Source organism: Hemicordylus capensis, chromosome 3, assembly GCF_027244095.1.
Source record: "Hemicordylus capensis ecotype Gifberg chromosome 3, rHemCap1.1.pri, whole genome shotgun sequence".
In the NCBI taxonomy this organism is placed as follows: domain Eukaryota; kingdom Metazoa; phylum Chordata; class Lepidosauria; order Squamata; family Cordylidae; genus Hemicordylus; species Hemicordylus capensis.
This window is the reverse complement of record NC_069659.1, coordinates 185609326-185632688: the sequence shown is the minus strand read 5'-3', so window position 1 is coordinate 185632688 and position 23363 is coordinate 185609326. Positions and strand designations below refer to the sequence as shown.

The 23363-nt window shown below is 43.3% G+C and overlaps 1 protein-coding gene across 2 annotated transcripts in view; it reads right to left on the bottom strand.

The window, feature by feature from the left end:
* The window catches only part of NAA16 (N-alpha-acetyltransferase 16, NatA auxiliary subunit), a 91831-nt gene that overhangs the window by 51345 nt on the left and 17123 nt on the right, over positions 1–23363 (bottom strand). For both annotated transcript variants that reach the window (XM_053306862.1, XM_053306861.1), the window contains exons 4-8: positions 17589–17746; positions 16810–16944; positions 14560–14713; positions 6692–6811; positions 72–167 (exon numbers count right to left, since the gene is read on the bottom strand). In XM_053306862.1, the coding sequence (XP_053162837.1) occupies positions 72–167; positions 6692–6811; positions 14560–14713; positions 16810–16944; positions 17589–17746 (663 nt within the window). The remainder of the gene's footprint in view (positions 1–71; positions 168–6691; positions 6812–14559; positions 14714–16809; positions 16945–17588; positions 17747–23363) is intronic.

Genomic DNA, 23363 nt, shown 5'->3' with positions numbered 1-23363 from the left:
CTGCATAGAGACCACAAAGGAGAATTCTCTAGATAACTTTGGTGCAATACTACAGAAATATGTAACATTACCTGTGACAAAGTTTAAAGGTAATCTTCTTGGTGAAACCGCTCTTGGATGTCGTTTGCTTACTTCTTCATATATTTGTAGCCTCTCTTCTAAGGAGTCTGTTGGAGAATAATAAATGTAAAATTTGAGTTTTTGTATGTACTAAGCATCCATTTTACAAACTCTACAGAAAGGACAGGAAGGGGTGGATTGTGGGTGGAGTAGCACTGTTTATTAAAGAAGGGATAGAATCCAACAAGCTAGACAACCTTGGAGGACCAGAGTCCTCCAAAGAATCATTATGGGTAACCAAAGGAGACCTGAAAGGAAATGTGTTACTAGGAATGTTTTATCACCCTCCGGATTAAAATGCTGAGAGTGACCTGGAGAAGCAAATCATAGAGGCGTCAAAGAGAGACACAGCTGCAATAAGGGGTGGCTTCAATTCACGTGCGGGTATTAACAGAGAGGCCAAATTTCTAGACATGCTAAATAACTGTGCCTTAGACTTAATCCTGAGGGGTGGTCAGGACCTTGTGTGATATGTCGAGTTGTAGAACCACTGGGGAACAATGACCATAGTGTGATCCAATTCAGCTTCTATGCAAGTGGAACATTGCCAAGGAAGTCCAACACGGATATGTTGGACTTCAGGAAAGAAAACTTCTCAAAAATAAGGGGTCTGGTAAAAAGGAAGCTGAAAGGGAAAGTAAGGAGGATCAAATCAGGGAAAGCATGGAACTTATTTTAGAACTACAATAATAGAAGCTCAGTTGGAATTTATACCAAGAAGTAGGAAAGGTACCACCAAGTTCAGGAGGACACTAGCATGGCTAACAAGTAGAAGCAGGGAAGCTATAAAAAGGGAAAAGACTTCCTTCAGAAATTGGAAGTCCTACCCAAATGAAGAGAACAGGAAGGAACATAAACTCTGGCAATAGAGATTCAAGGAAACAATAAGGGATGCAAAAAGAGAGTTTGAGCAGCACAAGTGTCAAGGGGAATAACAAAAACCTCTTTAAATATATCACAAGCAGAAAACCTTCCAGGGAGGCGGTTGGACCCTTAGATGATAAGGATGTGAAAGAGATTATTTAGGAGGATAAGGATATTGCAGAGAAGCTGAATGAGTTCTTTACATCTGTCTTCATGGCAGAGGATACTGACCCTCTTCCCTTTCCAGAACTGAGCTTCTCAGGTTTGGAGACTAAAGAACTGGGCCAATTTGAGGTAGAGAAAATGTTCTAAACTGTCTTGAAAAACTAAAAATTAAATCACCAGGGCCAGATAGCTTCCAAAGATAGGGATGTACTCAAAACACAATTTGGCATTCAAATCATGGGCATATACCTTTAAAAAAGGAGGGCTTACACAGCCCCTTTAAAACAGTGGCGAGCAGGTTCATACCCTTTGCCATGGGATGTGGTGATGGCCACCAGCTTGGATGGCTTTAAAATGGGCTTAGACAGATTCATGGAGAACAGGTCTATCAATGGCTACTAGTCTGGTGGCTGAGGGTCACCTACGGCCTCAGAGGCATGATGCCTCTCAATATCAGTTTCAGGGGAGCAACAGCAGGGCATACACATACCTCTTGCCTATGGGCTCCCCAGAGGCATCTGGTGGGCCAGTATGAAACAGGATGCTGGACTAGATAGGCTTGGACCTGATGCAGCAGGGCTGTTCTTATGTACCTGCTCCTCCTCCGATTGCCAAAATCCCAGCACTCCCCCGAGCTATGCCGGTACAGCGGCCATGTGTGCCAGTGTCGTGCAGGGACAACTGGGAGACACCCCGCTACTGTGTGGGCATAGCTGGGGATGCGCCAGGATTACGTCAATGGCGGCGATCGAAGGAGATATGGACATGCTCTCCTCCACATTAAAGGGGCTGTGTAAGACCTCATTTTTAAAGAGAAGTGCCTGCGATTCAGACAATTTGATTTCTGCACATCCCTAGCCCAGGAATTCACATGTGGAATTGCTGATCTCCTAGCAAGAATATGTAACTTATCCAAACCATCAGGCTCTGTGCCAGAAAACTGGAAAGTAGCTAATATAACTCCAGTTTTCAAAAAGGAATTCAGGAGGTGGATCCGGGAAATTATAGGCTGGTCAGCTTAACTACTGTGCCAGGCAAACTGATGGAAAGCATTCTCAAAAGATAAAATAGTTAAGCATATAAAACAACAGGCCCTGTTGAAGGAAAACCATCATGGCTTCTGCTAGGGCAAGTCTTGCCTCACTAACCTTTTGGAGTTCTTTGAGAGTGTCAACAGGCATGTGGATAAAGGTGATCCAGTTGACATAGTGTACTTGGAATTCCAAAAAGCTTTTGACAAAGTTCCCATCAAAGGCTCTTGCGTAAACTTAGCAGTCATGGGATAAGGGGTTCATGTGTGGATTGGTAACTGGTTGAAGGACAGGAAACAGAGGGTTGGAATAAATGGACAGTTTTCACAATGGAGGGAAGTAAGAAGTGGGGTTCCCCAGGGATCTGTACTGGGACCAGTACTCTTTAACTTGTTCATAAATGATCTAGACGTTGGGGTAAGCAACCAAGTGGACAAATTTGCAGATGACACTAAACTATTTGGGTAGTGAAATCCACAATAGAGTGTCAGAAGGTCCAGAAGGATCTCTCCAAACTGGGTGAGTGGACGACAAAATGGCAAATGCAGTTCAATGTAAGCAAATGTAAAGTTAAGCATATTGGGGCAAAAAAAACCCAACTTCACATATACACTGATGAGGTCTGAGCTGTCAATGACTGAGCAGGAGAGAGATCTTGGGGCTATGGTGGACAGCTCGTTGACAGTGTCTACTCAGCAAATGGCAGCTGTGAAAAAGGCAAATTCCATGCTAGGGATCATTATGAAGGGTATTGAAAGAAAAAATGTTTTAATATTATAATGCCCTTATACTGCATAGTTGTGGTCACCATATCTTAAGGAGGACATTGTAGAACTGGAAAAGGTGCAGAAGAGGGCAACCAAGATGATCAAGAGTCTGGAGCACCTTCCTTATGTAGCCACAAGGCTACAGCATCTGGGGCTTTTTAGTTTGGAAAAGAGGTGACTACGTGGAGACATGATAGAGGTATATAAAATTATTCATGGAATAGAGAGAGTGGGCAGAGACAAATTTTTCTCCCTCTCTCACAGCACTAGAACCAGGACTCATCCCATGAAACTGATGGTCAGGAAATTTAAGACCAATGAAAGGAAATACTTTTTCACACAGCACATAATTAATCTATGGAATTCTCTGCCATGAGAAGTGGTGATGGCCACTAACTTGGATGACTTTAGAAGGGGCTTAGACCTGTTCTCCATGAATGCGTTTATCAATGGCTACTAGTCTATAGGTCACCTCCACCCTCAGAGGCAAGATACCTCTAAATATGAGTTGCAGGGTATTTAGAAAAAACAGCAAGAGAGGCATGCCTTCACCTCTTGCCCGCGGGCTTCTCAAAAGCATCTAGTGGGTGGGCCAATGTGAGAAACAGGATGCTGGAGTATATAAGCCTTGGGCCTGATCCAGCAGGGCTGTTCTTATGTTATGCAGTTTAACATACAAAATGGTAATTATAGGCCACAATTTAGAAAACTGTACCAGTAGGGGTTTTCTCCTTCTCTCCAACAGCACATAGCATCCGAATTGCAATTTATACATGGAACATTTTGAAAAGGAGAGATGGAAGTACACTTGTGCACACATAAGACCTTTTATATGCCTAAAGAAACTTCCTGGATTGTGGTCACAGGGTGGGAATCCAAAGAGCTATTTTAGGTGCAACCAAGGACTTGGATTTTTCCAGTTGATTATTCCATTTTTCCTTAAATTATTTTGACTTTTCCTTTGAACAGCAGATCATGCACCATATCAACAACTGCTTTTGAAATTCAGTTTCAAAAGCAATTTGTCCTGTGAAATGGGAGAAAGTTGCTGTTTGAGAAACACAAGTACAAGCCTCCTTGGTTGTGCAGAACTAGCTGTATCATTCTTTGGATTCAGGTATGGTATTTTGGGTATTCACTTAGATAGCCTGTCAGAACTGTTTCTGATAATGCAAAGAAATATTTATAAAGATCCTTCAAGTATAGGAATAGGGATTGATCCAGTATGAATGATCAGCATTCTTTCTCCAAATTAATTCACATTATTGAGAGCCAGCGTGGTGCAGTGGTTAGAGTGCTGGACCAGGACCGGGGAGACCCGAGTTCAAATCCCCATTCAGCCATACTACTAGCTGGGTGACTATGGGCCAGTCACTTCTCTCTCAGCCTAACCTACTTCACAGGGTTGTTGTGAGGAGAAACTCAAGTATGTAGTACACCACTCTGGGCTCCTTGGAGGAAGAGCAGGATATAAATGTAATAAGAATTATTATTATTATTATCAGAATTTCAACCACTGTACCAATTTCCCCCATAATATGCTTTGGAGCTCCAATGTGCTTGAAGTGCAATATTTAACAAAGACCTACATCTATATGGTACATGAAATATTGTCATGTCTTTTTAATTACCACCTAACAAGAAATTTAACATGAAAAGTCAATATCAAAAGAAAATTTGACAAATTTTAAGTTCATGGGGTTTTGTTTCTTTGTAGTAAAAGCAATTCTTCAGTGCAATACCCTTTCAGTAATGCAACAAGTCAAACTAAAGTACATAAACTTGCATTTCTGAAATCACAAGTTGGAGCTCCAGAACTTACCAGGGGGGAAGAAATAATCCTATGAACACCTAAAAATGAAAATAAAGTTGCATTGTTGTAGTATACATAATATAGATTTCAAGGATTAAAATTATATGGCTGCCATTCAGCAGCTGCCAACCTTTGCCTAGATGGGCATGCTCAGCCCCACTAAAACCAATGGGCTTAAGCAGTCATAACCGCGTGCAAGATTTTAAGTTTTTATTACAAATGTATAACACCACACAGCAGTTTATGTAAGAATTCTGTGTAGAGATTGAAACAAATAGTAAGAATAAGTTTAGCAATTATGACTAATTCTGCAGTCTTGTTATACCATCCTTGCTAGGCCTGTGCACCACCAGAAATATTGGATCAATGCCAATCCAATGCTGATCAGATACAGCCTCTCCAACACTATCGGTTTCAGTATCAGGTTGGCACTGACCAGATATTTTACTGATGATCCTTATCAAAAGCCGGCTTGAAGAGAAAGACACTCCAAGCTAGCTCCAGACCTGAATTTAAAGAACTGTACCCCTGAAACGGGTGGGGTCCAAAGTAACCCCATGGGAAGCACCCACTGGGTCAGTGGTGGATTAGCTTGGTCCCCCACCTCCTGGATTTTGAGGGTGCAGTGCTTAAAAACCAGGTCAGCAGCTGGCTGGAGAGAAAGTCTCTCGAAACTGCCAGGATGGTTTTGTTCCAATATTACTATCCGAAGTAGAAGGATTTCCAATAGGGCAGCAGGAATTTTAATCAGATTTCTGACTATCAGGGCTCCCTGCTGTCGTATCATAAATCCTTCCAATATATTCCTATTGGATCCATGTAACTGTACAGCCCTAATCCGTGCCCTATTACTTTTTCCCCCAAGGGCAAGTTGAAATCTAGAAGTATAGTACACTTAATACTTATTAAAAATATCTGGACGATAATGCTAGGTGATGATTTATTTGTGAACAATCACTTGGGGTCCATTGCCCATTTACCTGCTCAGCTACCTTCCCCTACTCTACCAAGCTGGCAATGTCTCCTCCTCCCCCATCTCACTAGTTTCTGGCACTTTCCCCCTCTCTATATTTAAAGGGCTATCAAGTTCAACACTAAATGAGACAGAGCTATCTAGCTATACATGCTGTTTCCATGGCCCAGCTCTGAGCTTCGTGGAGAGCCAGTCTGTAGGAGTTACACTTGAGAATTATTTGTATTGAAGAGCTATCTTTAAGGGTGACAATCATAAAAAGATACAGATCTTGGAAAGCGTTTGGCTTCCATAAACACTGAGCTGAGCCACAGGAAGAATTTATATTCCTGTGTATTTCCTTCAGTGTCAGAGGCTTTTGAGCATGATGGAGAGAAAGAATCAGAGAAAGTAACACACAGCTCTACTGCTGTGGCAGATTGAAATAATTTTCCCTTGGATACTCATTTGGGCACAGCTGCTATTCACTCCAGGTGAGTAGACATGCCATTAAAAACTAAGGAATAATTTTCTGCCTGAAATTAACATATTTTAAGACAATGAAATCACACTAGTAATGGAATGATGGAGGATAGGGTTGAGAGATAACATTATGCTTTTTAAAAAAACCATGAACTTAAAAAAACTAAATACAGACATATTACCTTCCACAGCCAAGCCAGCATGTACTAAAAACTACTGTTGATTTGAAATTCAAAAATTTCAGCTGAAAAACTCATGAAAAGTAAAAATTTAACTCAAATATTAAGATGTTTTATAAGAAGGTAACTAATGCATTTTTAAGATTTATGGTTGATATTTTGTACACATTAATATTTGATAAAACTGGGCACTATACTGAACATTCTAAGTGAACTTTTCCTTGCCTTGATTTGGAACCCTACTTTATAAACTTACCAGGACACCAATTTTAAAACAACAAGAAGTGCCGGCTGAAGTTTAGAACTCAACCACTTACGTGGCAGTAAAGCTCTTTCCAGGCCTTCATAATAATACCAATTTTCTGCATTCCGGTCAATAAGCTCTTTGTATACTTCAGAAGCTTCTTTTAGTCTTCCCAACTTCAACAACATTTCTCCTAAAGCAATAACAAAATCAAAGACCAACTTTATTAAGGGAAAGATCCTATAGCTAGGGAAAAAGAGTTAGAATTTGGAGGGCCTAAAGTGCTGATAATCATCTTATAGCCACTATGTGGAAGCTACTTCTGTCCTGTGTGGTGGCAACAATATGCAAGATCGATACCTTTCACAGGCTTTGAATGGTAAGCATGCCATTATTACAGAAAGCCCCTACTCACCAGCAACAAAAGACCATGTAACAGATGTAAAACTTCAGCAACAAGCCCTTGCAACAAATCCAGATGCCAACTCTGTCCCCATATGCACTCAGGCAACAGGATTACAGAAACTAATAATGTCAGTCATAAGAATACATTGACACAAATCCGATGCAAAAAACAGCAACATTCAAAATCCAGTGGGAGCACATTTCAATCTCCCAGAACACACTACTGCTGATTTTAAAGTCATTCTTTTTCAACAACGAGGCATCAAAAGGAGACTCCGTAATGAAACCACTGCTTCAGAGTTTTGATTCTATTTACTTAGGTTTAAATCAGAACAGTTTCTTGCCACATTAGTGGAGATAATTAACTTAGCAAAGTTAACAAAATCTTCCTTCCACCAGTTACTGCTGCTGTTAATTGCCACTGTTCTTCTCATAAATTTAAGCTTCACAGATAACACTTCTTGCAGTTCATGCCCATTTGACCCTGTTTAATCCCTCCACCCCGTGTCTATGTGTGAATGCATATGCTCAAAGCAGATATTCTTCCAACTGAGCTATGATCTCATCCCCAATTCTGCTCTGCAGTCTTCCTCTAGCCTCCTAGTCTATGAGAGATCCTTGGATCCTGATATCTTCAAACTGTTTCCCATCTTAACAGGAAAACAGAAAGGAGCATTGATTACTCATCATGAAGGCTTCTTCTTGCTGCTGGAAGGACATTTCTGTGGGTTAACCTTCCCACATGCTCCAGAGGGCAGGACTAAAGTTAGTTAGCTATAGGCTTTATAAGCCTGGGGAAGGAAAACTCCTCACAGTTCCAATCAGCCAAGTCAAGATAGAGAGAGAGAGCATTATAAGGCTATGACAAGACTCAAATGCCTAGACAGGGGAGTCGAGATGTCCTCAAATCTGGCAGCAAGAAAAAGCCTTCACACTGAGTAACCAATGCTCCTTTCTCTGCTGCTAGATGAGGACATGTCCATGGGACATGCCACAGCTGAGAACCGCAGGTGGGAGCATCAGCATCTACTAGGACAAAAGAACCTGTTGCAGGACCAGGTATAAGCCAGACCGAGCCTGGAGACAAAATGCAGAAGTTTGGATTAACTGACACAACTCTCAGTTCGGATACGCATCTGGCAGAGGTGATGGCCACTAGAAAGGCCAATTTGAACAAAAGGAGGCATGGAGATATCGAACATACTGGTTCAAAGGGTGCAGTACCTTGTGTAAGACCCATGAAGGAAATCTACGTACAACTGGTGGCAACTTGAGCATAGCTAGGGGTGTACACGGACCGGTCTGGGACAATGCAAGAGGCCTCCAGACCGGTCTGGAATTTGGCCGGTCCGGTGGGGGGGTAGTACTTCCCCCCCCCCGCCACTCTTCACCCTCCGGCGCTAGACTTTGCTAAAACGTTTTGGGGGTGGCAGAGTTCCTTTCTGCTGCCCCTGCCCCCGTCGTCTCCCAAGAATACAAGCAGTAGAAGCTGGCGCCATGCATGCGCCCGTCACGGCGCACACGGCACATATGTCATTGTGACGGCAGTTTAAGCTCCATTCTGCCATATGGACTTCTGTCCAGCTGAGCCAGTCTGCTTGCGTGTTCAAGGACCCACTCACATGGTATGCAATCAGCGATGCCAGGTGCAACTCTGCTCATTGAAGAAGCAGGACTGCCTTGAGGTGTAGGGATTGTGATCTTGTGCCCCCTAGGCAATTCAAGTGAGCCGTGGCTGTGACATTGTCCATGCATACCAGGACATGGCAATTCTGCAAGAGTGGTTGGAATGCTAATAGTGCCAGCCAAATGGGCCTGAACTCCAGCCAGTTTATGCTGTGGCTCTTTTCCTAACAGACCATTGACCCTGGGTAGAATGTTGAAGGTAGTGTGCTCCCCATCCCAACAAGTTTCGATGGATCTAGGAAAGTTTTGCCTTGGAAGAGACAGGACTGTTGAGTACACCAATGAATGCAGGACTGGTGCAGTGACCCTGACCTTGGTCTGGTGTTGTGCTATTTGGATCTGGTAAGGGAGAAGAAACCATTCAAGGGCACAGAGTGGAAACCCGCTCAGAGTACTGCATCCATGGATGCCAACATCAGGCCCAGAAGTTTTGCCAACGTAAGCAGCAGAACCTTCCTGGAGATTGCAATGTGTTTTATCAGTAAGTTGAGGGTCTGGATGTGTTCTGGTGGTATAATAAAAGCAGTCTCAGGAGATGTCTACTATCATCTCCAAGTGGTGTAGATTTGTGGATGGTGTAAGGTGGCTCTTTGTCTTGTTCACCAAGAAGCCATGCTTGTTCATGGTTTGAAGTATGAGCTGTACGCCCGACCTCGTGTTGTCTAGCGATGATGACTTTATGTGGTCATCCAAGGACGTGAAGACCCTTATCTTCTGGAAACTGAGGAAAGCCAACAGGGGTTCGAGGATCTTTGTGAATACTCAAGGGGTTGTTGAGAGGCCAAATGGGAGTGCTCTGTAATGAAAATGTTGACCTCCATATCTGAAGCAGAGAAGCAGGAAACTTGTGGGATGTATGGGTATATGTACGTATGCCTCCCTCAGGTCCATTGATGCCATAAAGTTGGAATGTTGAAAAAGATCCCTCTATGAAGTGAAGGGTCTCCATCCAGAAATTCCGGGTCCAGATGAATCTATTCAGGAATTTTAGATCTAAGACTGCTCTTAGTGATCTGTCTTTTAAGGGCATGGTAAACAAAATAGCTCTTTCCCCTTTGGTGAGTGGGTCTATGACTGGATCTATGGCAGCTATGGAGATCAGATGTTGAACTGCACTGAGGAGATTGGTGGGTTTGGTAGGCAAACGTGACCTTGGCATTGGTAGAAAGTGGTTGTTGGGAAGGGCAGTCAGTTCTATTTTGTAGTCATGTTTGTATGGTGTTTAAGACCCACTTGTACGGCGTGCTGGACTCCCAGGCGTGGAAAAAGTGGGCCTCCTACACCTAGTTGTGGGCAGTGTCTTCTCTAATTGTTATCATCTGTGTGTAGAATGAGTTTTCTTCTGGATGGCAGCATCAAGGTCGTGTGTGCACACACATACATTCAGAGCGGGACCTTCCTGATTCAACCTGAGTGGGATCCAAAAGTGAGCAGACATCAAAAAACATGTGAGCGCGCGCACACCTTAGAGGAAACACTGGTCGTGGGGAGTCAGGAGGACTGACTGGTTGTGACCCGAAGGCCTGTCTAGGTTGTTTGGGTGTTCTGGTGGTGGTGCACTGCTTGTTCCAAAAGGCATGTTGTGGCCTGTGATCCTGTTGCCTAAAAGAGGAATGAAAGGACTGAAAGAATTTTTGTAGAGACATCCTGTTGTCCCTCGGGGAACAGAAGGAAGTACCTCCTTTTTGTCCTTTGTTTCTATAAGGACCTCCTGAAGAGCCTTGTCATCAAAATGCTTAGTAGCTGTATAAGACACTGAAGACAGGTTAAGAACAAAAGAATAGCCCTGCTGGATCAGGCCTAAGGCCCATCTAGTCCAGCATCCTGTTTCACACAGTGGCCCACCATATGCCACTGGTACATGCCCTCTCTCTTCCTGTTACTCCCCTGCAACTGGTTATCACGTGACACAGAGTCTACCTGTCAATGTTTGAGCCACAGCAAGAGCCGGGCTACCGCCATGAAGGCAGTAGAACAGGATATAAAGTGAATGGAATCCAGTGTGGCATCAGCTATAAAGGCTTGTGCCTTTTGAATCTTTAATAAAGTCCGTCTTTGGCATGTAACATCTGATGAGGGAAGACTGGAGCAACTTGTCCAACCAGAGCAGCAATGCCCTAGCCATGATGCCCTTTCTTTGTTAGCCTCAATTTCCTTTTCATTAGGGTCCCCGAGGGAGCTGTTTCCATTACAAGGAAGTAATGCACAAGACAGTAAAGCTGCCACCCTGTGTAAAACAAACAGGTTGATTACCTGTAAGTGATTATTTGGGAGTGATCCGTTGACATTCATAAGCATGGATATTGCACCTGTCCAGGACCTCGTGTATGGATTCTCTAGCTCCTTGTGGCGCCCGTGTGCCACCTCTCGCATTTGTTGTGTTAGTTTATTTCGGCGGTTAGGATACCATTTTGTTGATTCCTGAACAACCACCACAGACAGACAATCAAGCCAGAATTCCATTGACGGGTAAGTAATCTTTATTCTTTTCCCCCCCTTGAAAGCATATACACTGCAGTGCGGAAGGAGGGTCTTATCAATGTCAACAGATCACTTCCATCCATTACAATTAAGCAACCTGTTTTTCTGGATCGTGATCCATTGCCATTCATAAGCATGGGTGATCAACAATCAACGGTGATTAATTCCCCTTAGGAACCTCTTACAATCTGGATGGGAGAAGACAGGCTTGTCATCCCTGGGCCTGCAGCTTGTGAACGGATACACGCGGTCTTACCCGAAGGAGGGAAGTGCAGATTTTTCTTTTTTCCTTTAGGCATAAGAACTTATCTCAGTTTCCCTGCTTTCTCCATCCAGTGACAGTAGAGTAAGCAGAGAAAAAGAGAGGAGTACAGAGGGGTCTTTTATTTAAAAAAAATTAAGAATGAGAAAAGACGCTGGCTAAGAAAGCCAAAGGTAACAAAGGAAAGGGCTAAGGGTAACAAAGTAGTGGCTAAGAGGTAAAATGAAGAAGGGATAGGCTTAGCTGAGAGCCAGAGTCTATCTCTGGAGCGAAGGCAGGACTGAAAGAACTGCTAATTAACAGAGACCTGCCCTCTGGAGCACGTGGGAATGTTAACCCACAGAAGTGTCGTCATCCAGCAGCAGAGAAAGCAAAGCATCATATGCAACTCTCCCCAATCTCTCTAGAAAGGAGACTACTAAGGAATTAACAGCACAAATTCATATACTTTTTGCTAACAAAGATGTATTTATTTGAGGTTTAAAAATGTGTGAATTCTTGAGAACTAAACATATGATGTAATCTTTTAGATGATTCTGTTCTCTACAATTGAACTGCACAGTGATTTTAAAATATCAACGTAAAAAAAGAAAGAAAACTTATGCACTTTAATAAAAAATACTTTGGCATACAGAAGATAGCCTGGATATAACTAATCTCACATGGAATGTGCATTCTTGGTTAGATACACAAGATATATATATATATATATCGATAGATATATAGATAGATATATTATTTTATTTTATCTTTGTTGGTCCCTGATTTTTGAAAGGTTCGGAGTTCTAGGACCCGCAAAAGGGCTTTTTTGGTTGCTGTCCCACTTCTTTGGAATTATCTTCCCCTTCAGATTCGTCTAGCCCCCTCTCTACCGGTCTTTAAATCCTTACTGAAGACCTTTCTTTTCTGCCAGGCATTTGCCCTGTAGTTTATTTTTTTCCATTATCTATTTTCGTTTGTATGTTTAATGTAATTTTTGATTGTAATTTTTAATGTTACCTTATTTACATGTCATTGCACACCACCCAAGTCTTTGGAGTGGGTTGTATATTCCATGCTTCAAATAGATAGATAGATAGATAGATAGAGTGGCTGTTCTAAGCATCCCACTGCACAATACACTACCTGAGGTAGCTTAGTGAATTGAACTTTGTCTGGAATATGCAATAGCCTCAAACAACTTCAGCATACGTACTGAGGCCAGTAGAACTCTTTCCCACATTAATATAACCTAAGCACTTCATAAGGCAGCTGCCATAATGGCTCTTTTGGAACCATGTGACAAGACAAAAAGCAAAACATGTAACCTAGAATTCTGCACTGGCCAAGGTATTGGTATTCTGATGTCTAAGGTTGTTGATCAGAGGCATGGAGTACAGCTGGCACCTCATTTCTGAGGGATAAGTTTCATGTCCTACTACTACAGACTTGTTAGGCTGATCTGCCCCCTGCCTCCTGGATAAATGACATAAAATGAATTCTAAAATTCTTGGAAGCTATTTCCACTATCAGTTGTCTGGCACCTTTTGACCCAGTGACTTACAGGCACACTTCTACTTCTTCTGTGTGTCCCCTTAATACTTCTGTATTAAGACTATATTGTATCCCCTTAATATTTCAAAGCTTCTGTAACAGGAGGGAAAACACACACAGGTGTTGCTTAACTTGTGCTGAAGACAACCAGCTGTACTAAAGAACTTTTCAAACCCTTAAATCAGAGGTTCCCAACCTCTGATTTAAGCCAGTTTATTGTAACTGGGGGTGATGGGAGTTGTAGTTCAGCAACATCTGGAGTGCCACAGGTTGGGGACCCCTGTTTTAAATGATTTGTTACGGCATCAAAGAAAGCCTTCTTGACTATCTATGCAGTTACATCCAGCAAATCTTTTTCAGCTGGCAAGTGGTCTGCTAAATCAGATGGTCTTCATTAAGGCAAGGTATCCTTGTTAGGATGTTACTCATTGTGATGTAGCCCCCTTCTGTGAAGTAAGCAGTTTTTTAATACTGGAGAATCACAAAAGAAATCAGTTCTGACTAGTAGATTGGCTGCTGCTACTCCTTGTTTCATTCAGGGATTCATAGCACCCATTTAAATAAATATCTGGATGTGACTGGGTGGATGGTGTCACAGGAGAGATATCTTTAGAGCAATTCTCAACAACTCAATAAGGCAGGTTTATCTATAACATAGGATGTGGGTTTTATTCAGCTGAAAACATCAGTCACATACAATAACCTACCAGGAGTTAAATCAATGTTCTGGTTTTAATGCCTGCCTCAGACTACAAAAACAGCGAGTTCATCAAGGACTTGGCAAGCTGCAATAAAAGGCTGGTGATCTGAGTTCAGCTTGGTGGGTCCCAAGTTGCAAAATACTGGGGTTTAAGGGAAGGAGAGGTTGAGAAATTGCATGGGAATACGCATATAATAAAACATTTCAAACATATGTTTATTGTCTGACATGCCCATATATTAAAATATATGTATTGAGTTATATGTATTACAAAAAGGATTGATGGGCAAGGACCAAACACAAGTCTCCTCTATATTCAATGATCCACAGCTGTCTGGATTGGTCTACCTAACACAATGAGGTACTTCAGATGAGCAGTGTGAAGTGCTGAGAGAAGGTTTGCGGGAAGAGCAGGATTGACCTGCTCTCCCCGCAGACGATCATTCACCCGTTGCCGTGCAGGCGGATCGCCCACCCAGACAAGTGGCAGCCATCTTGCATCCATCCATGGCTCGCTCAGCAGCTCCAGGGGTCGGATGCAGGGAAGTGCTGCCATGCAGCATCCCCCACCCCGGAGCCTCCACATGCAAGTGCGCCGTGCATATCTGGGATCCCCTTTTCCTCCCCGTGTGTCTCCTCCGGCTGCAACCACGGCAGACACATGACCAGAAAAACGAGGTTAACGGAACACTTGCTTCGTTAACCTCATTTAAGAGGGTGGCGAAATAGGCAGGCTTGCCCTCGAGCCCACTGGTTCTCACGAGTAAGCAAAACCAGGCTAAGGAAGCCCAGCCCTGTTTTGCTCACCCATAAGAATAGCCTCAATGACAAGCATGGATGTAGAAGAAAGCATACGGACACAAAAATTACTTACCTCTGATTTCTTCTATCATTAGCTTATCGCATATTTGTCTCTCATAAGTTTCTATATGTTCCAAAGATTCTTGAAACAGATCTGCCTCTCTCATCACTTGATTCTGGTACAGAATTAATTCACTATATTCATAGTCTATTTTATTAGGAGGAATCTAGACAACAAAGGCGTGTGGTTATTAGTAATAAATAAATAATATTAATTAGAAGTGTTAATGCTCGGTTTTCCAAAAAACACAGGCTTTTATTTAATGAGGTATCAATAAATATTTGAATTGCATACTTAAAAGTATGCTATCAGAGGTCTTGCCTTGAAGAATGCCAGAACTGAAGGTAACCAGATCCTTCCTTCAACTATGAAGCTGCTTCTTATAAGTTATGTTGTACTCTGGTACAGACTTTTCCGTACAAATTAGATGTACACTGTATCCATCATAAAGGATGTACACATGATTTTTTTTAAAAAAAATGTTCAGGCCTGACCCCCACCCTTCATTCTTTCTCTCTTCCCCTCCCTTCTTTCTCTCTCTGCCACTTGCTCTTCCCCTCCGTCTTTCTTACATAGGAACATAGGTAGCTGCCATATACTGAGTCAGACCATTGGTCTATCTAGCTCAGTATTGTCTTCACAGACTGGCAGCGGCTTCTCCAAGGTTGCAGGCAGGAATCTTTCTCAGTCCTATCTTGGAGAAGCCAGGGAGGGAACTTAGAACCTTCTGCTCTTCCCAGAGCGGAGCAATCCCCTAAGGGGAATATCTTGCAGTGCTCACACATCAAGTCTCCCATTCATATGCAACCAGGTCAGACCTTCTCCCTCTCTGAGTTAACAGATTTTGGTCATTTTGTTTCCTCATCTAATTCACACAATGGCAGCCTCCTTCTCCTGAAGGGGCTCTTTCCTCCCTCACGACGCCTCTCTTCACAGACCCCTGCCCACTATCTTTTTTAATATAGATATACATTCCTCTTCTCTACAATCAAGAACATATTCCGACCAGTTGCATTCCTTGCATTCCATTCAATTAACCATCAGAGGCTCCTTCCCCATCTGCATATGGAATCCCGACTGCCCAATCACCATGGTGCCACAGGCTCCTCCTCCCTATCTGCATTTGGAATCCCCACTGCTCAATCACCATGGTGCTTCTGCTCTAACAGGCTCTTCCTCCCTATCTGCATATGGAATCTCCACTGCATGGAAGCACCATGGTGCTTCTGCTCACAAACTCTTGCGAAAGCTGCCACACATGGGATTAGCCATGAGTACACCTTAGAGAATTATATAGAGAGAAGGTTTTTAGAAAGGCAAGTTTCTTGTGTAAAGAAGAGTACAAAACTGAATGGGTAATGAAGAGTGAATAGTTAGAAGGCTAGGGGGTGAGAAGATACATACACTTGGATTTCAAATGATCAAGCGACAGAGCCTGAGTGCCTGTCATAGTTCTTTCCGCCTCCCTATTAGGGATGTGCATGAAACTGGTCCAGCGCTCCTTTTCTGGAGTGCAGAACCAGTTCCGTGGACCGGGGGTGCCTGAGCCAGTTTGAACACTGGTGGGGGAGGGGCCTTAAGAGGCAGAGAAGGCGCTGCCAGCCTGGGCAGCACTCACTCCAAAAGCAGGCGCACAGGACAGCAACATCACTCTCTGCGCAAAGAAGGATGCTGATGTCCCACGTGCCTGCTTTTGGAGAGAGCACTGGCGGGGGCTGGCAGGTTGGCAGTGCCTTCCCTGCCTCTTAAGGGAACCCCCCACCCTTCTGGGAGCACAGGGAACTAATTCCCTGCACATCCCTACTCCCCATGATTAGCAAAACTAACTTAGGAAGCCATCCTGCACACACTTACTTGGAAGTAAGCCCCACTGAAGCCAATAGGGTTTCCTGCTAAGTTAGTGTGCATAGGATTGTTATGCAAAATAAGGAAATCTATTTCAAATTGTATAATTAGCATGATTTTTACAAGTTACAGAATTCAGCTTTTCTCAGAGCAAAATTTGGGTTACCTTCAAACAAAGTTTGAGATTGTTAAGCTCAGTGTACACAGAACACCAATAATAACTTCTACCTCTAATAATTTTCTGTGATCACTAAGACATAAACATCTGTTTCAATAAAAATTGTAAAAATTACACATTTTCTCCATATCAAACCCTAAAGTGTTATTTTAAAAAAGAAAAAAAGAAAATAATCACCCACTGCCACAGCAAGTGACACATTCTTGTGTATTTGCAATGACTTTGAAATTTTGTCTTACCTGTTGAGTTTTTCTAAACTCTTCCAGTAATTTTAAGGCCATATCATAATCTTTTAACAAGTGATATGCAATTGCATATCCAATCCATGAAGCCCTTTGAGTGGGCCGCAGCTGGAGTAGCTGATACCTGGTCTCCTTTAAAGATATAATGAAAACAGCTAAGAATAAAGTACCAAATAGTGGGAAACTGCCATTCTTAACACCCACGGAACTAGTTTGTTGGAAAAAAGATCAAACAAGATTTAACAGTACAATGGAACTTAAGCCTAGCACCCTGACTTTAGCCAAATTAGCTAGGAAGTAAATTGCACAAATTTATCATTATCACTGCTGCTGGCATTAAATAATACAATTGCCAACAAAAGAGAGAGACCAAAACCAGCTTCACAATTTTCTATCTGGAACAGTTTTCCACATCATTATTTTGTTTGCAATAATTTTGTACTGGTTTGTCATAATTGTTCTATGCAATGATGGTTTAGTTAGTTGCCTTGAATATGCTAGTTTTTAAATTCTATATCTGAAAAAGGATAACAAGATAATGCTGACATGTCAAAGTCTCTGATCAACAGAATTCAAGTCAGAAGTCTCTGATCAGAATTCAAGTCAGAAGTCTCTGATCAACAGAATTCAAGCACATCTCTTCTACTTCCCTCTCTAGTCTAATAAAGATCCAGATGCATTTGATTAATTCCAACCGTGGAGCAAAGCTCAAACACAAAAACTGAAGCTATTTAAATCTGTTTTATTCATTATTTTTATTAACTAATAACACTTACTCTGTATCCTTCAAGATCCCTCATTTGGATCTGCAACAGTGATAGATCTCTTAAGATTTGTAGATTGTCTTTATCCAATTTGAGAGCATTTCGATAGCACTTAATAGCTTCATCATATTTTTTATCAGAACGCTGTAAGAGTCCATAAACATGCCAACCTAACCAAGTTAAGGAAATGTATAGGTCTCCATTGTTTACTGGAGAGAAATGCATGTAGCCCTAAAAGGATTCATCAGGTACTCTATTTCATTCACCACAGCTTAAGGGCCAAATATAAATCCTTATTTTAATCATGGGACTATATAATGAAGGAGCTAGCAATAAGATGTTCAGTTTTAACAACATTTTAACTGTGAATGATCCTTCTGAAATTGTATTCAAAGCAAATGGTATAGTTCAATATATATACAGTACATTTGGCAGTTAAAGCTACAACCACAACACTAGCTTGTATCCAAAGAAAGTTAGTCATGACTATACACCACTGAAATCAATGAGACAACTTAGATGTGACTAGGGATTTACTACTACAGATATTTATATACTTAGCCATGACTAACTTTCTTTGGATACCACCTGTCTGCTACAAAGCTACTTATTTATCACATATATACTCTGTCTTTCTTCCGGGGAGCTCAGGGCAACGTGCATGGTGCCTCTTCCCTTTTATTATCACAACACCTGTGAGCTAGGTTAGGCTGAGTGATAGTGAATTTAAGGTCACTCAGTAAATGTCATGGTTGAGTGAGAACTGAACCCAGGTCTCCCAGTTCCTAGGCCAACACTATACTATGCTAGCAAATATCTACAAACCATTTTATAGCAAATAGTGGTGTGCTTGTGACATTGCAGCCACTGATTTATGGCCAGTATGTCCACTGACATATTTTTAAATGATTGCCCATGCCATGAAATCCCTCAAAAGCCCAAATGGCAGCTAGCTGGTATCAAAGTTTAAAGTCTACCAGTTATTACAGAATATTTGCTCTGGAACTCAAAGTAGATTTCAAGTATGCTAAATTTTTGCAGAAGCTATGTGTCACACATAGCTTGCTGGATTATTTACAATTATTTGCCTCATACTGTTTTCAGATATAGACTTCAGCAGTAATAGAAGGCTTGTTTTCTAGTCCATATTATTTTTAATTTATTTATTTAACAAATTTCTATACTGTCCAAAACTCACATCTCTGGGCAGTTTACAACAAAAATACCATTAAAACTAAATTAAAACATTAAAACAATCTAAAATGTTAAATGTGTTAACTATTAAAACTGTAAATCTAATTAAAAGTCTGGGTGAACAGATGTTTCTTGAACTTTTAAAAGTTAGATCGGAGATGGGGAGGCTCTTATTTCAACAGGAAGCGCATTCCGAAGCCTCAGGGCAGCAATGAAGAAGGCCTGTCCCTGAGTAGCCACCAGATGAGCCAGTGGCAACTGTAGACGAACCTTTCCAGATAATCTTAATGGGTGGTGGGGATCATGGCAAAGGAGACGTTCTCTTAAATATCTTGAGCCTACTCCGTTTAGGGCTTTATAGATTATAACCAGCATCTTGTATTTTGCCTGGAAACTTTATCGACAGCCAGTGCAGTTCTTTCAATACAGGAGTAATGTGGCCTCTCCAAGATGATCCAGAGACCAAATGTAATTTTACAGAAAAATTGCTATTTTCCCACAGCTCACGTAGCATATTATGGGAAAATGAAAAATATGCTAGGGTTAAAAAAATATCCTACATGTCTTGTCTAAGAACCTAGAAATTTAATATTGAGCTGATTCAAATGATATGGCTGGTAGCACACATGAAGAAGAGGCATTCTTTGGTGCGGGGTGTTATCAGTATGCTGAAGAAACCCAAATCTTTTTCTCCATGTCAACATCATCATGAAAAGGCATAAACTGCCTAAATGCCTGCCTGGAGGCAGTGATGGGCTGGATGAGATAACAAGTTGAGGCTGAATCCAGATAAGATGGAGGCAATTGTGCGGGGTCGGAACTTGGGAGATGATTTTGATCTGACAGTTGTGGATGGGGTCACACTTCCCCAGAAGGAACAGGTATGCAATCTGGGGGTGCTTCTGGACACAAACCTCTCCCTGGTGTCCCAGGTTGAGACAGTGGCCAGAGGTGTCTTTTATTCGCTTCGGCTAATATGCCAGCTATGTCCGTTTCTTAAGATAAATGACCTCAGAACAGTAGTACATCTGCTGGTAACCTCAACTTGAATACTACAATGCACTCTATGTGGGGCTACCTTTGTACGTACTCCAGAAACTGCAGTTGGTCCAGAATGCAGCAGCCAGATTTGTCTCTAGGTCATCTCGGAGAGCCCATATCACTCCCATCTTAAAACATCTATACTAGTTGTCGATAAGTTTCCGGACAAAATACAAGATCTTGGTTATAACCTACAAAGCCCTAAACAGCTTGGGCCCTGGGTATTTAAGAGAATGTCTTCTTCGCTATGAACCACACTGCCCATTGAGATCATTAGGAGAAGTTCATCTGCAGTTGCCACTGGCTCGTCTAGTGGCTACTCAGGAACGGGCTTTCTCCATTGCTGCCCCGAGACTTTAGAAAACACTTCCTGCTGAAATAAGAGCCTCCCCATCTCTTACAACTTTTAAAAAGGCAGACAAAACACACTTGTTCAACCAGGCTTTTGATCAGATACTGTTTTGTGTTTTTAATAGTTTTTAAATGTTTAAAATTTTAAATTGTTATCACATTTTAACCTTTTTAATTGTTTTTATTGTTTTGTTGTAAACTGCCCAGAGATTTGTGTTTGGGGCGGTATACAAATGTGTTAAATGAATGAATGAATGAATAAGTGCTGAATGAATGAATGAATGAATGAATGAATCAATATACTGAGAGCATGAAGAGGCATACTGAGAGCTCTCCCTTCAGGACGTCCTTCAAGGACCTTCTCAGCATATCTCTTGATCGTGTCCCCCCAATGTGCTGGGAAAATGTTGGGATGTTTGTGGAGGACATTCCAATGGATGCACTATTGGTGTGTCCCTTTCTTCTTCACATGTGCTGCTAACTGTATTGTCAGAACTGACCTATTGGCATCTAAGAACCTGAAGTATCTTTCCAGTCCGGGAAAGAATGCATGCCTCATGCAATATCTCCCACAGAAGAAAGGGGTTCTAGCCCCTCTAGAAGACTCAATCCACTGCTAGACAGGCACAATTCAGGGGACCAGAGGGTGCCTAAGAGCTACTGTGGGGAAAGCTCTTAGGGAAGCACTTGAGGGGCACCTACTTGACCATGAGCGAGATCACTGCTCAAGGGGCCAAACTGGATCAATCAACCCTGCACTTCTTTACACCTTCTTTACACCTGGGACCAGTGGGAGACAATGAGCTGAAGCACTTCCCCCAGGATGTCATTGTTTGGGGGGGGGGAGGAAAGGACATGGGATACATAATGTTTCAGCTATTAAAATTACCACACTTTCACCATGGCTGGAACTCTTGTGTCTAGCCACTGAACAGGTGGCAGAAATTCATTAGGTGGAGTTTCCTTCAGCATTTGTAGAATGGAACTTTACCAGTTGAAGTTCCGGATGTCATGCAGCTGAAGTATGTGTAGAGTATCGACATATGCTGCTTCTACCTCATATGCTAGGCTAAGTTGCACCTGTTGAATGGCTGAGTGGCATACAAAGGTCATGGGCCCTTTGGCCCTTGCAAGGAACTCAGCAGCCCCTCCCCCTTATGGGGTAGAAGGTTAGAAAGTTAGAAATACATCAGCACTACTGGGGTCTAGCAGTTTTGAGCAGGGCTGCCAAGAGCCGGTTCGGGCCATGGTACAAAAAAGAAAATTGGGTCTTACAGTGGTACATTCATTGCTCTTGTAATCGAGTTCATCCACCTTGCTGCTGGTCGTCATCGTCTTCTCCTTCCTTCAACTTTCCCCAGCATTATAGACCTCTCAAAGGAGCTGGGTCTTCACATAATGTGTCCAAGGTAGGATAGTTTGAGCCTCGTCATTTGTGCCTCAAGTGAAAATTCTGGATTGATTTGTTCTAGGAACCATCTGTTCGTTTTCCTGGCTGTCCATGGTATCCTCAAAAGTCTTCTCCAACACCAAAGTTCAAAAGCATCAATGTTTTTTCTATCTTGCTTCTTCAAAGTCCAGCTTTCACATCCACAGAGTGTCACAGGGAAAACCATGGTCTGAACGATTCTAATCTTTGTAGGTGTAGACATGTCACGGCATCTAAATATCCTTTCCAAGGCCTTCATTGCAACCCTACCAAGTGCTAGTCTGTGGCATACTTCTTGACTGCTGGATCCTTTACTGTTGATGGTCGATCCTAAAAGGCAGAAGCTATCCACCACTTCAATGTCTTCATTGTCTATTCTGAGGCTGGTTGCTGCACCCGTTGTCATTCGTTTAGTCTTCTTTACATTTAATTGTAGTCTCTTTTTTCACTGTGCTCCTTGACTTTCATTACTAGAGCTTGAAGATCACCCCCAACCTTAGATACTATTAAATACAATACCAAATTATGTGATACTAGCTGAACCCGCACAGAGCATCTGAGCGGTAGTTCACTTCCTTTTGGGGTTTAGTTGGTAGAATTCGTTTGGCTGGTCCTCCCCCGCGCGCCTCTCTCGCTCGCTCTGTCTCCCCCCCGCACGCGCCTCTCTCGCTCGCTCTCGCTCTGTCTCCCCCCGCGCCTCTCTCGCTCGCTCTCGCTCTGTCTCCCCCCCGCGCGCGCCTCTCTCGCTCGCTCTCGCTCTGTCTCCCCCCCCGCGCGCGCCTCTCTCGCTCGCTCTGTCTCCCCCCCGCGCGCGCCTCTCTCGCTCGCTCTCGCTCTGTCTCCCCCCCGCGCGCGCCTCTCTCGCTCGCTCTCGCTCTGTCTCCCCCCCGCGCGGGCCTCTCTCGCTCGCTCTCGCTCTGTCTCCCCCCCGCGCGCGCCTCTCTCGCTCGCTCTCGCTCTGTCCCCCCCCGCGCGCGCCTCTCTCGCTCGCTCTCGCTCTGTCCCCCCCACAGCGCCTCTCTCGCTCGCTCTCGCTCTGTCCCCCCCACAGCGCCTCTCTCGCTCGCTCTGTCCCCCCCACAGCGCCTCTCTCGCTCGCTCTGTCCCCCCCACAGCGCCTCTCTCGCTCGCTCTGTCCCCCCCACAGCGCCTCTCTCGCTCGCTCTGTCCCCCCCACAGCGCCTCTCTCGCTCGCTCTGTCCCCCCCACAGCGCCTCTCTCGCTCGCTCTGTCCCCCCCACAGCGCCTCTCTCGCTCACTCTGTACACTCCCCCCACCTTCTGCCCTACTCTCCCCCCCAAGCCTTCTGCCCCAGCTTGCTCCCTCCTCTGTTTCCCCCTCTTTCTTTCTCTGTTTTTCTCTCTCTCATTCGTGCTCCCCCCCCTCCATGCTTTTTAGCCTGCTTGTGTTTTCCCTGCTGGCCGTTGCTGCCTCCTCCTTCCTCCAGTCCCCAGTGTCGGACTCGGGCTGCCAAGAGTTCAGCCGCCTCCTTCCTGCATGGCCCTCCCTCTAGCGAGCATCTTCCGAAGCGGCCAGCCAATCCGGCGTCTCCACCACCCAGCCAATCCGCTGGGTTGCCAGGATGCATCCCCACAGAGGCACGTCTACGAGAATTAATATAATAGATTGTATCAAATGGTTTATGTATATTGGAGGAATTTTTCATCAGAATAATTCCTGGTGAAAAATCCTCAGATAGGGTTTGTATTGCCTCGGACCTGATTATCAGGCTGATGAGATGCACAGCTCTAATATAGATCTAGGGTGGTGAG